At 40.8% G+C, this 16439-nt stretch overlaps 1 protein-coding gene across 1 annotated transcript; it reads left to right on the top strand.

Annotated features, from left to right (window-relative positions):
• Positions 1-309: 309 nt before the first annotated feature.
• Positions 310-14513, top strand: LOC138948619 (uncharacterized). The gene is made up of 5 exons (XM_070320186.1): positions 310-436; positions 2965-3171; positions 8253-8357; positions 9502-9667; positions 14329-14513. The coding sequence occupies exons 1-5, from the start codon at positions 356-358 to the stop codon at positions 14397-14399; spliced, it is 630 nt and encodes a 209-aa protein (XP_070176287.1). The 5' UTR covers positions 310-355; the 3' UTR covers positions 14400-14513.
• Positions 14514-16439: the final 1926 nt, after the last annotated feature.

Below are 16439 nucleotides of genomic sequence, written 5' to 3'. Positions count from 1 at the left end.
CTCTTTAAACATCCTTTGGAGAGGTTTTACCGTTTACAGAGAGAGAGAGAGAGAGAGAGAGAGAGAGAGAGAGAGAGAGAGAGAGAGAGAGAGAGAGAGAGAGAGAGAGAGACAGAGAGAGAGACAGAGACAGAGACAGAGGCAGAGACAGAGACAGAGAAAAACGAATAGGATCGTTTCAAAACCATAAAATGATGATCGCCCGTTATGTTGATTGCTTTTGACAAATAATCGAGTTCGTAAACCAAAGCGGAAAAGAGACAAAACTGCTCGTTGACAAACAGTCAAGAGACTAGATAAATACAAGCGCGGACCTTCTTGCGGCATATCGTCAGGACAGCGGACATCCAGCAACATGAAAGTGGCAACAGGTCTTACTCTCTTCTTGGTGACTTTGCTCGTCTTCATCGACGCAGACGCCACTCGGACAGTTAAGGTATTGCTCTGACAATGTTTCCCCCAGTTAATCATCTCGGGAAAAAAAAGATTGCAACATTTGTTGCTTTGATTCCCGGTCTAAAAACCGTTCATTTTCGCACTGAACTGACGCTGTCGTCTGCTCCGTGTACAGTAGACAGTCAATCGAATGAATCGACTTCCAAATGCTGCATCGTCTAGCTGGAAATACGTCAGCTAAAACACTTCTGCTTTCAGCCGCGGAGAATTTCAGGGTCAAGGATCATTTCTATTTACATCGTTGTTGTCTTAAAATATGCTCAAACCGTTCATTTCAGTACTGAACTGACGCTGTCGTCTGCTACATGTACGTAGGATAGTCAATGGAATCAGTCGACTTCCGAATGCTGCATGGTCTTGCTCGAAATCTGTCAGAAAAAAAACCACTTCTGCTTTTACTGCGGGGAATTTTAGGATCAAGCATCATTTGGTAATGTTGAGAAGATAAGCTACAGTGATGACTCTAACACCGCGGATGAGAAGACTCTTCTCAAATTGAAAGAAAGGACACAGCCTCACTGTATGAATACGTTATCTATAGCTCCAAGAGTGCGTTAACAGTTTTAAGTTCATTGCCATTAACCAATCGACTGTTTCACATCAGTCATGTGACACCAGTACCAACGTAATTACTGACAATTTAAGTTCTTGAGACATTACAGCGCGCTGGGAGATTTATAGAGCTAATCAAGAAAATTATGTATTGAACGAAGCCTAGTGCTGAGTTCAATAATTATTTTCGAATTTTGCTCTATAAATGTAATAGCTAGCGCACTGTTATTGTTTCAATAAAGATATGGTCAGTTACCACAAGATAATAACACGTTTGATCAGGCACATATTTTCTGCGGCGTTTTGATAACTTTGTTAGTAGGTCGACTTAGATCCGCTTTTCTTGTTTGTCCTGGCCTCCTGACCGACGGGCGAAGTGGCGCAGTGATAAGACGTCGGCCTCCTAAACGGGAGGTCATGAGTTCGAATCCCGGTCGCTGCCACCTGGTGGGTTAAGAGTTGAGATGTTTCCGATCTCCCAGGTCAATTTATGTGCAGACCTGCTAGTGACTTAACCCCCTTCGTGTGTACAGGCAAGCACAAGACCAAGTGCGCACGGAAAATATCCTGTAATCCATGTCGGAGTTCGGTGGGTTATGGAAACACGAAAATACCCAGCATGCCTACCCAACGAAATCGGAGTGAAGCTGACTATGCTCTCAGAGTATAGTGTGGGGAACCCAAATGGGCAAACGAGCTCACACGTTACCAGAATTTCTGGAACGCCGAAGAAGAAGTTTGAATAGGCATAACTGTGTGGTCAGGTCGTGAAAGATCTACTTTTGTGTGGGCTGTCTCACGTGTGTCGTGTTTCCGTCACACGCATTTTAATTTCTGTTGGTAAATTCCAGTGTAGCGTAAGCTAAAAAGTGATGATCTTTCATAGAGACCTCATTTGAACTCGGAGAAAGAACTGTGCTCTTAGTTATTTGTGATTCGAAACCTTCAGCTCGCTTTGACGGATTGACTGTGCAGAGTGGCGCCCCTTGAATTGACTTCAAGGAATGGTCGACGGTTAGCACATTTTCAAAATAAATGTGGTATGTTTCTCGTGTTGTATCCTCACTCATCGGGGAGTCTGGTACTAAATATGGACGGTAAGAATGCTCTGAACCCCATCGTTGTTTCGTTCACATTTGTCCAACATGTTAATTTGCTTAGCGGGGTGTATGTCGTCTGCTAGGCTAAGGCAATCGAACCACTGCAGTCTCATTTCAAAAACAAACATTGCTCGTCACGTTGCACTGAGTCTGCACGCATGAGGCAGGCTGGTAATACATCTTATACATGGTAAGAACGCTCTGAATCCTACATTTTTTCGATTCCGATTGTTGTTGCCTTGAAATAATAATTCGGAAACCATTCATTTACTGAACTGATGCAGTCGTATTTCAGTGTAGTCTGCTATGCATGACAGAGTCGATCGAGTCAGTCGACTTCCAAATGCTTGTCTAGCTGGTACGTTATCGGAATAACACTTGTGTTTTCTGTTAGCCGCTGGGAATTGTATACTAACTCATCATTTGGTAATGTGAATAATTAGCTACATGCCACTAACACGGCATGTGAGAAGAATTTATGCAAGTCGAAAATGAGATGAGACACAGCGGCTTCTATTTTTTGATCAGTGGCACAGGCACATGCAATCTGTCAGAAAAAAAAACACTTCTGCTTTAATTGAGCCGCAGGAAATGTATGGTCATTTGGTATTGTGGAGAATACAAGCTACATGTCATTAGTTAATTCTGAGGATGAGAGTACAGTCTCGCTTAGGCAAAGGGCAGAAGAATACGCTTTGTGGAAAAGTTAGCGCACTCCAAGAGTGCGCTAACAGTTTTAATCGCATCGCCGTTTGCCAATCAACTGGTTCACATCTGTCATGTGACACCAGTACTTACTGACAATTATTAGTATTAGTAGTATCAATACTAAACGAACCTTGTTTCTCTGTTACAGATATCATCCAATGCTAAACATACAGTATACTACAATTGGACAGAACGACTTACCGGCAACGGGTTAAACGTTCACGCTGCGGCTATAAAGGGAACCTTGTTAAATGTGATCATGACGAGCATAGGCAGCGGACTTTGGCTTTCCTCCGGCTCTGAGTATGGACAGTTCACGCCTTCCATTACTGCCTACCACTTCAACCAGGACTCGGTAAGCTACCCCATCCAATAACCCAACCCTCGTTTATTAAACGCTATGGGTATTTTGACCAAAAGATGACATTTTACACAGATCGAGACAGTCAATGTTTCTCCGAGACCGCGCCAGTGGTCGAGGTGAACAATAACTGTCAAGATCTGTGTAAGATATCATATTTTGGTCAACAATACAGATAACATTTATGTATTCCCCCCTCTGCTTCGTTACCTCTGAAAAGTGGTAGGGCTAGTTATTTTTTTGATAAACACCCAGCAACCAAACAAATAACAAGCCAGCAACAGCCTGAATCCTCGATAGTGCATGGGTTAAAAAGCTGTTCTGTGTCGGCACTACTATTGCGACTGAAAAGTTCCGAACGCTCTGATGTACAACATATAATTATACATCTCTGGAGCAAACCAAATAAACGTACCGCATTTCAACTAGCTTCCACAGGCTTGAGCACATGAATATCCATATAAAAACCATGGGTTCGGTTGTTTTTTGACTCGAAATCAAACGATCACCCAGCAAGCAAGTTCCAAGGCAAGTAACTATCATACTGTGTCCAGCGACAAGAGTAGTTCCCCTTCCAAATGTATTTGCATACAGTTTCTTCGACGAAAGACTGCAATCCGACAGACAGTTTGCAACAATATTTCATTTTTTTAACAAATGACACGCAACCAAATGCACACATCCCATCAATTTTAAGAACATTAAGCGGTGTCATACACTGTTTCGTCCAGAAAACCGAACTTCATACAGTGTTTAATCGTGACGTTGGAACACGTGTGCAAAAGTTCATCTGCTTAATCCTATTTGACGAAAGAACATTTCCTTAGCGATACCAAAACATGAACAGAACACACAATATCTGCCTTTACCGTCACAGCAGAATAAGAACATAACTGTGTACTTGATTTTTAGTCTAATACAGGGAAACTGACATGAAGTGTTAAGATAATTGAATTATTTTCACGAAACTATACAACTGCGCAATAATCAATCGCCTGCGTAGGTCGACTAATTGAGTGAATAGGATTCGATCAAAGTTTAGAACAAAAAAATCCTCTTTTCTTTGATTAACTGAAGAACGGAGAAATTAAGAGGTTACACACCTCGTATTAGTGAATATTAGACATAATGGTCTCAGTTCGCGGTCATGAAAAAGCTCGCTAAAGCTCGCATTTTTCATGATACGCAAACTTCGACCATTATTGCTAATATTCACTGAGACTCGGCATGAATCCTCTACGTATCGATGGATCTGAGTTAGAATTCCTTCTTGTTTAAACATTGGACGTACACAAACATGCATTCTTTTCTAGTCCGCCAAAATATGGCCTAAAGAATGAAAATGCAATGTTCAATCGAGACATATGATTATTTGCATGTCATCATATTTAATCATCTGTATAATTAAATCTATATGGTATGTTTCTCAAATTGTGTCAACACTTTTTCAACACACTGAACATTTCACGGGCAGAATATTAGCTAAGTATAAGCAAAGTCGATTTTTGTGAATCCCTCGATGTTCAACATTCTTAAAGAGCACGATGTCAATTGCACGCACAAGCTATTCGCTACTTAGGCCAAACAAAAATACAATGTTGTTGGTATGGGGTAACATCACCCTCCAACATAGGGTCGGTAGGTCGGCTTTTTTAATTCTTTATTTTTTTTTTCCAAGTCTCGTTTTGGTTCGCAATATGTGGGGATTTTGTTTGAGAAATGAAAAACAAGTTTCAGGGTCGGTGGGAAAACATAGGGTCGGTCGGGTTACCGTAAACCAACATATATCTTAGTGTGGCCTTTAAGTTGTTGTCCTTGTCACTTCCAACTGCACGGCGTCCTCCCCCCCCCCCCCCCCCCCCCCCCCACCCCCGGGCTTTCAGTCATGCATCAGGCATCTATCCTTTTTACATTTAGTCAAGTTTTGACTAAATGTTTTAACGTAGAGGGGGGAAGCGAGACGAGGGTTGTGGTGTATGTGTGTGTGTGTGTGTGTGTGTGTGTGTGTGTGTGTGTGTGTGTGTGTGTGTGTGTGTGTGTGTGTGTGTGTGTCTGTCTGTGTGTGTGTGTAGAGCGATTCAGACCAAACTACTGGACCGATCTTTATGAAATTTGACATGAGAGTTCCTGGGAATGATATCCCCGGACTTTTTTTCTTTTTTTCGATAAATACCTTTGATGACGTCATATCCGGCTTTTTGTAAAAGTTGAGGCGGCACTGTCACACCCTCATTTTTCAATCAAATTGATTGAAATTTTGGCCCAACAATCTTCGACGAAGGCCGGACTTCGGTATTGCATTTCAGCTTGGTGGCTTACAAATTAATTAATGACTTTGGTCATTAAAAATCTGAAAATTGTTAAAAAAAAAATTGTTTTTAAAACGATCCAAATTTACGTTTATCTTATTCTTCATCATCTTCTGATTCCAAAAACATATAAATATGTTATATTCGGATTAAAAACAAGCTCTGAAAATTAAAAATATAACAATTATTATTAAAATAAAATTTCCGAAATCGATTTAAAAACAATTTCATATTATTCCTTGTGGGTTCCTGATTCCAAAAACATATAGATGTGATATGTTTGGATTAAAAACACGCTCAGAAAGTTAAAAAGAATAGAGATAAAGAAAAGCGTGCTATCCTTCTCAGCGCAACTACTACCCCGCTCTTCTTGTCAATTTCACTGCCTGTGCATCGAGCGGTGGACTGACGATGCTACGAGTATACGCTCTTGCTGTAAAAATGCAGTGAGTTCAGTTTCATTCTGTTAGTTCGACAGCTTGACTAAATGTTGTAATTTCGCCTTACGCGACTTGTTAAAATCGTAGCAAGAGTCATTGACACAACTTTTTTTTCACGAATGAATTGTTCATCATTGTAAGGACACGACAGCATGAGAGTCGATCAGGCCTAGCACGTTAATTAAATACGTCAACATGCTCCATGAAAGTATAATTTCTTAGTCTTGATTATTAAGATATATAATTATTTCTATCTCGGGTTCTTCTTCTTCTTGGCGTTCGCAGAGGTTACACAATCAGTCCAGCACTGGTGATAAATGTTGTCGTTTTCTCCAACTCCTGTCGACTGCCGTATAGTTTGGTCTGCAAGGGAGTTGGTGACGGCCACACTTCTTTTCGTTCCTCATCTCTGTCTTCTTGTTCAGGATACTTTCTGCGTTCCAGTGCATGACCTGAAAAGGTCGCTGCTGACTGGGTTTCTTCCTGGTTGTGGTGGTGCCAGTCACTTTCCTCCCGCGTCCCCTGGCGTGACAAGACGGACGGGAGGGACCTCCAGTAGTTGGGGCTGGGTCCCTTTGAGGCATGGGACCCGACGCTGCTCCACCCTGGGGGGTCCTCAATGGGCGAGCGCCATTTCCATCTGTGCTGGTTGATTGTGTCATCATTTGCGTAAGTGCGTGTACCCATGGTTTGTTAGAATGCGCCGTGCGGCCCGGGTCCTCCGTCTTCAGCATTCGGGGTTTTCTGTCGGGGTTACCTCACCCTTAGCTCATGGCCCGTACGTCCTACCCTGAGAGCACAGGGGGGAGGATTTTCCGGGATCCCACCCGGAGCCAGTTTGGTCCGCGGCCGCAAGCGGCTGATCTCCATATCTGAAGACCGTTCCCCTATCCGCCACCCGGGGACGCGCTGGGTTGGGGGTGGTCGCCCCACTGAAAATCCCACACTGGGTTAAGAAAGATCAGCCTGTCCCAGCTATCTCGGGTTAAGAGATTGTGTTATGGATACGTAGAAAACAAGTCGCGTAAGGCGAAAATACAACATTTAGTCAAGTAGCTGTCGAACTCACAGAATGAAACTGAACGCAACGCAACGCAGCAAGACCGTATACTCGTAGCATCGGCACTCCACCGCCCGTGGCAAAGGCAGTGCACGTGGAATTGACAAGAAGAGCGGGGTATTCGTTGCACTGAGAAGGATAGCACGCTTTTCTCTGCCTCTCTTCGTTTTAACTTTCTGAGCGTGTTTTTAATCCAAACATATCATATCTATATGTTTTTGGAATCAGGAACCGACAAGGAATAAGATGAAAGTGTTTTAAATTGATTTCGAAAATTTTTTTTGATAATAATCTTTATATATTTAATTTTCAGAGCTTGTTGTTATTCCAGATATAACATATTTATATGTTTTTGGACTCAGCAAATGATGGAGAATAAGATGAACGTAAATTTGGATCGTTTTATTAAAAAAATATTTTTTTTACAATTTTCAGATTTTTAATGACCAAAGTCAAAAATTAATTTTTAAGCCACCAAGCTGAAATGCAATACCGAAGTCCGGGCTTCGTCGAAGATTACTTGACCCAAATTTCAACCAATTTGGTTGAAAAATGAGGGCGTGACAGTGCCGCCTCAACTTTCACGAAAAGCCAGATGTGACGTCATCAAAGACATTTATCAAAAAAATGAAAAAATCGTCTGAGGATATCATACCCAGGAACTCTCATGTCAAATTTCATAAAGATCGGTCCAGTAGTTTAGTCTGAATCGCTCTACACACACACACAGACAGACACACAGACACACATACACCACGACCCTCGTCTCGATTCCCCCCTCTACGTTAAAACATTTAGTCAAAACTTGACTAAATGTAAAAAGAAGTAAAACATGGTTTTGGGTTCCATTTGTGCATAACCCACACAGACTTTAGCCCCAGATTGCGATCAGGGGATATGCTAATTGTTTCTTGGGTTGGACATCAGTGCAAACTGACAAACCGCATAAAGTTGTGTTTGACTTGCAATATTAAAGGTATGTGTAAAAAGTCATCTGTGGGATAGTTGGGTAAAATGTTGACAGTGTCTATATTTATCTGGAAACAAAAATGAAAAGAAAATGTTTACAGCATCTTTAATGTTTTTTAAAATCATGTCTCCGAGACAAAAACTACTATTTTAAGATTGACGGTAATATTGCATGATCCACTTTATATGTATTTTATCAGCAGTGCTTTCTCAACAAAAGGCCCCGATATGTTCACTCCAACTTGTAATCTTGAATGTGAAACTATCTGAGGTTATTTCATCGCTTCTTCATTTCAGATGATGGGAATAGTCTCCTATGGAACACCAACGAGATGCTTCATTGGGCCAATTTCCGACAATGTGACGTTCGCTTCCACTGCCGCAATATTGGCCTCTAGAAATGTTCGTATGTTAACCTTGTGTGTGTGTGTGTGTGTGTGTGTGTGTGTGTGTGTGTGTGTGTGTGTGTGTGTGTGTGTGTGTGTGTTTGTGTGTGTATTTCCCAAAATAAACTTGCCATGTTATTGCTCTTGTTGTATGTGAATCATCAAGGAGGCTGGTGCTAAGTTAACACAGTAATATTGGTTAGAACCTACTACCATCTATTCCTATAGTTGTGTGTCTTGAAATATATGAGAAAACCGTTTAGTTACATGAGCCCATGCAAACCCGTTGCATGTGTTCATCTGCTACGTAGAACAGAATTCTAAATGCTAGTCTGACTCGAAATATGTTGAAAACAACAATGGCTCGTGCTTTTTTTTCTGTTTAGCATAAGGAAGCTAATGCTGAGGCCTGTTTTTTGTGATGCGAAGACTATAAGCTACATGTCACTATTGAATAAAGGAAAATATGAATCTTCTGAAATCGAGAAAAAAGAGGACGCAGGCGCACAATAAGTTTTCAGTGTTTGTTAGCGCACTCTAAGATTCTTGGTTGAAAGGTTCCTAGAAAAAGTTATGGGCCTACGCAACCCACAATAGAGACACCACTTCATCACGGGCCTGTCACAGACCAACAGAAACACACTGCCTCCTGTCATTCCCAGGAAATGAAAACATAGCAAATGGGGTCTATTTTAATGTCCCCCCCCTCCATTAGCTTATCAACTGTTTCACATTAGAATAGTCATGTGACACCAGTGCTTACTGACAATTATTATTGTTATACTTTTTAGTGTTAGTAAATACTAGTTGTTGTGTGGGTGGTCACTGTTTGGGTTTCAGTGTTGTTCGTTTTATTTGGTTTAAACAAGATTGTATTCCGGAAATACAGGGTGGCATGAAACGGCAGAAATTAATATGTAAGCGCCTAGGGCTATATCTAGATTAGGCGCATAAAAATGATCACAATAATAATAATAATGTATTATGCGATATAAACATTTGTGACCACACAACAAGCTAAGCTTATACTAAGAGTGGTGAAGCAAATGCACATCTAGATAGGAATTGATATTGAATTCGTTTTATCAGAGGCCGAAAGATTGAATACATGTGTTGATATTGCGGCACGCCACTTGATTTTCATTGTGGTTCTTTGACAGGGGACAGCGGTGACGGTGGACAAAAAGAAGGTTTACCTGAACACTACAGGGTTTGTGTCGTCCGCTGTCATTCGACATCTCAACTCCACCAAATCTCTATTACTTTATTTCCTCGATGACCAATGTGATTCCTTGAGCACCATTTACCACTCTGAGACATTGGAAGGTATGTCTTCAGAGCATATTGCAGTGTTCTACAGTGTGACCCCCAAAAAATGCAACCCTCAAAAATGCAAATAACTTCTACATCGGTTGACTGAATCACTTCATATTTTGGGGACATAAACATCAGCCAATGCATGATCCTTTCACAAAGAGAGTTTTATATCTTAAAGGGTCTGACTTTTGTGCAATTTCAAAATAATTGGCCAAAGTCGACTCAAACGACTCAACAGTACGAGGTTCGAAATTGAGCGGTAGCCAAACTAACCCAATTTAAACCCTCCAGTGTGTTACCTTTGGAGTAATTCGAGTGACATAGTATACATTAATCAACATTAGACAATCAGTGACTTGAATACAGCATTTAAAGGCAGGATCAGGGCATTTCCCGTGAATGAATGCGTTTTTGTCATTGATGAATTTGCACGACATTGCACAAGTGTAGGGGAAGGGCTCCTAATATGGACCGGCTCCTAATATGGCCGACCACCTCTTGTTCTGACAAACTAACGGCGCTAGAGCGCTCAAAAAAGTTTTATTTGCTGTATTCGCCTTCTCTGGATAACTTGCACATGTCAAAACAGTTGCAGAAACACAAATCTCAAAACCGTTAGGCTTTTTCTCTTTTTTTCACTTTTGGCAGCGTTTACTCTAAATTTGCCGCCTTAAACGGACTCGTTTCTGTCCACAACCAAAGCTTTTATCACACAAAAATTGTTATATATGACAGCTAAGACCGTATTTGTTACATTTTAGCAGTGTTGACCCCGAGTTTCTACTGCAAACAAAAAATAATATCAAAATCTCAAAGTATGTGCGAGTCCCATAATATGGACCACCTTCAACAAATCGAAGAAAACAAAAGCTAAAGGCTATTTTCATTAATTCATAAAGAAGCTTGCTGAAAATAACCTATAACTAGCCCTCGAGATTTGAAAAAAATATAACAAAAAGTCTTCTTTTCGTGGAAGTTGATAATTTCACTTATTTTCACAATATTTTCAATGTCAAATCCCGTTCTGTTAAGTCGATCGCATTTGGCAACGTTATTGTAATTTGCACAAAAGTCAGAACACTTCTTTCTTTCGGCTGGTTATGTCAACAACAACAAGTCGCGTAAGGCGAAATTACTACATTTAGTCAAGCTGTGGAACTCATAGAATGAAACTGAACGCACTGCACTTTTTCACAATGACCGTAGTCCGCCGCTCGTGCAAAACGCAGTGAAACTGACGAGCCTGTTTAGTGCGGTAGTGGTTTCGCTGTGCTGCATAGCACGCTTTTCTGTACCTCTCTTGGTTTTAACTTTCTGAGCGTGTTTTTAATCCAAACATATCATGTTTATATGTTTTTGGAATCAGGAACCGACAAGGAATAAGATGAAATCGTTTTTAAATCGATTTCGGAAATTTTATTTTGATTATAATTTTTATATTTTTAATTTTCAGAGCTTGTTTTTAATCCGAATATAACATATTTATATGTATTTGGAATCAGGAAATGATGAAAAATAAGATGAACGTAAATTTGGATCATTTTATGTAAAAAAAAAATTAATTACAATTTTCAGATTTTTAATGACCAAAGTCATGAATTAAATTTTAAGCCACCAAACTGAAATGCAATACCGAAGTCCGGCTTTCGTCGAAAATTGCTTTACAAAAATGTCAATCAATTTGATTGAAAAATGAGGGTGTGGCAGTGCCGCCTCAACTTTTACAAACAGCCGAATATTACGTCATCAAAGACATTTATCGAAAAAATGAAGAAAAAAAACCGTCTGGGGATATCATACCCAGGAACTCTCATGTAAAATTTCATAAAGATCGGTCCAGTAGTTTACTCTGAATCGCTCTACACACACACACAGACAGACAGACATACACACACACACAGACACACATACACCACGACCCTCGTCTCGATTCCCCCTCTATGTTAAAACATTTAGTCAAAACTTGACTAAATGTAAAAACGAAGGTGTGACAGTGTCGCCTCAACTTTTACAAAAACAGAGTATGACATGTCACATCATGAAATACTTTTTTTCAAAACAATGACAACAACATATATTTGGATACATATCTACAGGAACTCTTGTGGGAAGTTTTATTGAGATCGGTCGAGCAGTTTTCCGGGAATTGCTGCACACACACACACACACACACACACACACACACACACACACACACACACACACACACACACACACACACACACACACAAACACACACACACACACACACACACAATAATTATCCCCACTCTCGATTTCCTGCCTATGTTAAGACAGAAAGTCAAAACTTGACTAAATATTTTAAATGTAATTCCTGTAAGACGGTTGTGGTCACCAGAGACGCGGTATAATACCAAACATGCATCTCCCAAGAAAGAGTATGACTGTGTACATGGCGGAGAGACCATTCACGTTCAGAAAAAAAATCTTCTACAAATTGAAATCCAACGAGAATATTCAACAAGTCGCGTAAGGCGAAAATACAACATTTAGTCAAGTAGCTGTCGAACTCACAGAATGAAACTAAACGCAATGCAACGCAGCAAGACCGTATACTCGTAGCATCGTCAGTCCACCGCGCACGGCAAAGGCAGTGAAATTGACAGGAAGAGCGGGGTAGTACTTGCGCTGAGAAGGATAGCACGCTTTTCTGTACCTCTCTTTGTTTTAACTTTCTGAGCGTGTTTTTAATCCAAACATATCATATCTATATGTTTTTGGAATCAGGAACCGACAAGGAATAAGATGAAAGTGTTTTTAAATTGATTTCAAAAATTTAATTTTGATAATAATTTGTATATATTTAATTTTCAGAGCTTGTTTTTAATCCGATTATAACATATTTATATGTTTTTGGAATCAGCAAATGATGGAGAATAAGATGAACGTAAATTTGGATCGTTTTAGAATTTTTTTTTTTTTTTTACAATTTTCAGATTTTTAATGACCAAAGTCATTAACTAATTTTTAAGCCATCAAGCTGAAATGCAACACCGAAGTCCGGGCTTCGTCGAAGACTACTTGACCAACATTTCAACCAATTTGGTTGAAAAATGAGAGCGTGACAGTGCCGCCTCAACTTTCATGAAAAGCCGGATATGACGTCATCAAAGACATTAATCCAAAAAATGAAAAAAATGTTCGGGGATATCATACCCAGGAACTCTCATGTCAAGTTTCATAAAGATCGGTCCAGTAGTTTGGTCTGAATCGCTCTACACGCACGCACACACGCACGCACACACGCACACACATACACCACGACCCTCGTTTCGATTCCCCCTCGATGTTAAAACATTATTTTAGTCAAAACTTGACTAAATGTAAAAACAAAGAGACTATACCAACGTTCTAAAATTCAGAACCAAACAACAAGAAAGGTTAGTTGTTGGAACATTCGCTATTTACAAAACAATTCGTTACAGTCACAAATATATCGACCCAACCTTGCATGCGTCCGCACATTCCACAGGCACGCGTCACGAGGTGGGCGGGGCCTATGTCTTACTTGATGCCTATGATGGACGGTCGTCTTTCCTTATGGTTTATACTAGTTAGTAGTCTTGAGAGCGCACAGGCCCCGCCCACTTTGATCCCGACCCGCTCCATTCCATCAAGATAAGTTGTTGTCACTAATTGTGTGTCTGTGCCCTCAAAAGACCGTTGGGTCGATATATTTGTGACTGTAACGTATTGTTTTGTCAATAACAAACGTTCCAACAACTTACCTTTCTTGTTTTTTTATTCTAAATTTCGGAACGTTGGCAGTCTCTTTGTTTCTACATTTAGTCAAGTTTTGATAATAAGTGTTAAAGAAAATATAGAAAATAAAAAAAAAATAAAAAAAGAAAGAAAACAACAATAAAAAAAAACAATAAAAAAATAAAAACACACTTGCCTTTCTTGTTTTTTTGATTCTGCAGTCCATAATGGAAGAGCGCTGGTTCTGTGCGATGCTTAGTTCTCGAGATAGGTGTGACCACATGACGTCATTTATATTTGCGTCATCGAAGATCTTTCGTATTCCAATCAGTGTCATTGCCTAGTTCTGTGTGCTTCGGCGGTTTGACTGACTTGACAAGTTGAGAAAAAGAATGACATTTTATTTTGGGAAGCAACTGCATAATTATGAAAAGAAAAGAAAGCGTGGAGAAGTATGTTTGGGTGCTGCAAGACTTTATGACCAACGATTTTTCCCTTCGAAGAAAATGAAGATGTCTGCTTTTCGTCTGCTTTGAAGGTTGGGAGATTTTACAGCGCACACGGCCAATTGCAAGTCGTGTTGGACAAGAATGTTGTTATTCTTCTTTCTTCGAAGTACCGTAGATTTGATCTTGGCCATATTTTCGAGCTGTGTATTGTTTAATTATGGGAAAAACCACGTTTAAACACAAATTCGCTAAGAAACGATGATCATTTGCCCCGGAACTGCAACGTCAATTTGCCAAAACAAAAACTTCTGGCTCAATATGCGGGAACAGGCTGGTAGTGTCATTTTTTTTAATGGGTTTGGAAGAACTGCTCCTAATTTGCATAGCACTCCGGCCCTGTTCTTTATTTCGTCACACCCAAAACCGTTATTTGTTTTGGGCGACGCAGCATTACCAAGGAGGGTTGTATTGTACATTGTGTTTATGTTTATCCCGCAGACGCTCTTCCCGACGACACTCTCATCGTGAACACCTTGACCCAGGAAGTTCACATCAAGGTGAATCCTTAAAGAAAAACGTCCCAACAGTCTTTGTGCGGGAACTACACCGTATTACCATGTGACGCCTTGCCACAGTGTGTATGTAAGACATCGGACCTGTAATACAGAAGATCAGAGCATCAATACGAGTTGGATTTGATTGTGTTTGTGCGTGTGTGTGTGTGTGTGTGTGTGTGTGTGTGTGTGTGTGTGTGTGTGTTTGTGGGTGTGTAGGTGGTTTTACCGACAAATGGGGACGATTGTCACTGGAGAGCAGTCAAATGGGGACGCTTCCGACAAACGGGGACGTCCCCATTTGTCGGCCCGTGCGACCCCCATTTGACTGGATTTGAGCAGATTGAGCGACCCCATTTGACTGCTTCCTAGCATCCCTGTGGACAAACGGACTGGATTTTCACACAGATTCATACACATATTTTAGCTCTGCACTTTGTGGTCTGCTCAACTAAACCATGTGATTTTTATCATGTGACTTCAAATGACTTTACAGTAACTGCTTTCATCAGAATTCAGTTTCTATTCAAATGCAGTCAAACTAAAACATTTATTTGAATTAAAAAAAAACCAAAAGTTATTGCATTTAATATATTTTATTCAGAGTATTTTGAAAGAGTTCTGATTATTTGATCACGGTTTTTTTTGTATTAAAACAAAAACAAACACAGAAACATATACATTCCTGTAAAAAAAAAAATGATTACAATTATTTTAGGTTAATTCGAAGTGTTGTGTCTTTGTCATGTGTTGGTTTGTGCAGTGCAGTTGTTTTGTCAGCTATTCTTCTCTTCATTTGTTCTATCGTCTTTCTTCTTCTTTTTTGTGTGTGTATTTTTGTGCTTTTGTGCCTGAAGAAGACCCTTAGGTCGAAACGTCGCTGTTATTCGTTCCGTGTTCGTCATTTTAACGTGAGTACATTGCTTTTTGGTCTCTTTATTGTTCCCTCTCACGTGCAGTCGCCATTGTTTAATACATGTTTTAATGTGTTTTGTATAATCCGGAAGCAGGAGTTTAAAACCTATATATATATTAAGGGAAAAGTCTGGGTTGTGGCACTCGATCACTAGGTGGGGCACTGCCCTTCGCTCCCTGTTACCCGAGTCCCAATCCTCGTGGTAAGGCGTCCGCCCCGTGATCGGGAGGTCGTGGGTTCGAACCCCGGCCGGGTCATACCTAAGACTTTAAAATTGGCAATCTAGTGGCTGCTCCGCCTGGCGTCTGGCATTATGGGGTTAGTGCTAGGACTGGTTGGTCAGGTGTCAGAATAATGTGACTGGGTGAGACATGAAGCCTGTGCTGCGACTTCTGTCTTGTGTGTGGCGCACGTTATATGTCAAAAGCAGCACCGCCCTGATATGGCCCTTCGTGGTCGGCTGGGCGTTAAGCAAACAAACAAACAAACCCGAGTGCCAACAACAATAGGATGAGCATCAGAAGTGAAGATAAAGAGGGAATTTTTTTCTCTGCGCGCGCGCCAGCAAGCAGGATGTCTCAGAACTGAAGCGGTAATAGTATGATCTAATTACAGGCGATGGGTTTATGGGTCACGTGATTATATATATGAAGTCTTCTATCGCGCGCGTATCTCCAGACTCGGACTCAAGGCGCAGGGATCTATTTATGCCGTGTGAGATGGAATTTTTTACACAATACATCATGCATTCACATCGACCAGCAGATCGCAGCCATTTCGGCGCATATCCTACTTTTCACGGCCTATTATTCCAAGTCACACGGGTATTTTGGTGGACATTGTTTTATCTATGCCTATACAATTTTGCCAGGAAAGACCCTTTTGTCAATCGTGGGATCTTTAACGTGCACACCCCAATGTAGTGTACACGAAGGGACCTCGGTTTTTCGTCTCATCCGAAAGACTAGCACTATTGAACCCACCACCTAGGTTAGGAAAGGGGGGAGAAAATTGCTAACGCCCTGACCCAGGGTCGAACTCGCAACCTCTCGCTTCCGAGCGCAAGTGCGTTACCACTCGGCCACCCAGTCCACGTGATGTGGGGGCGGAGCCAAACATTGGTTGATACTTACTGTGTT

This window comes from Littorina saxatilis, linkage group LG15, assembly GCF_037325665.1.
Source record: "Littorina saxatilis isolate snail1 linkage group LG15, US_GU_Lsax_2.0, whole genome shotgun sequence".
Lineage (NCBI taxonomy): Eukaryota > Metazoa > Mollusca > Gastropoda > Littorinimorpha > Littorinidae > Littorina > Littorina saxatilis.
Note: the sequence above shows the minus strand (reverse complement) of the source record. Positions and strands in the feature narration are given on the sequence as shown.

Excerpts from the sequence above, each read along its gene's own strand:
- LOC138948619 (XM_070320186.1), top strand. The coding sequence starts at position 356 with ATGAAAGTGGCAACAGGTCTTACTCTCTTCTTGGTGACTTTGCTCGTC. Across the intron at positions 8,358-9,501 it reads CAATATTGGCCTCTAGAAAT|GGGACAGCGGTGACGGTGGA; the intron begins GTTCGTATGTTA and ends GTTCTTTGACAG. Across the intron at positions 9,668-14,328 it reads CCACTCTGAGACATTGGAAG|ACGCTCTTCCCGACGACACT; the intron begins GTATGTCTTCAG and ends TTTATCCCGCAG.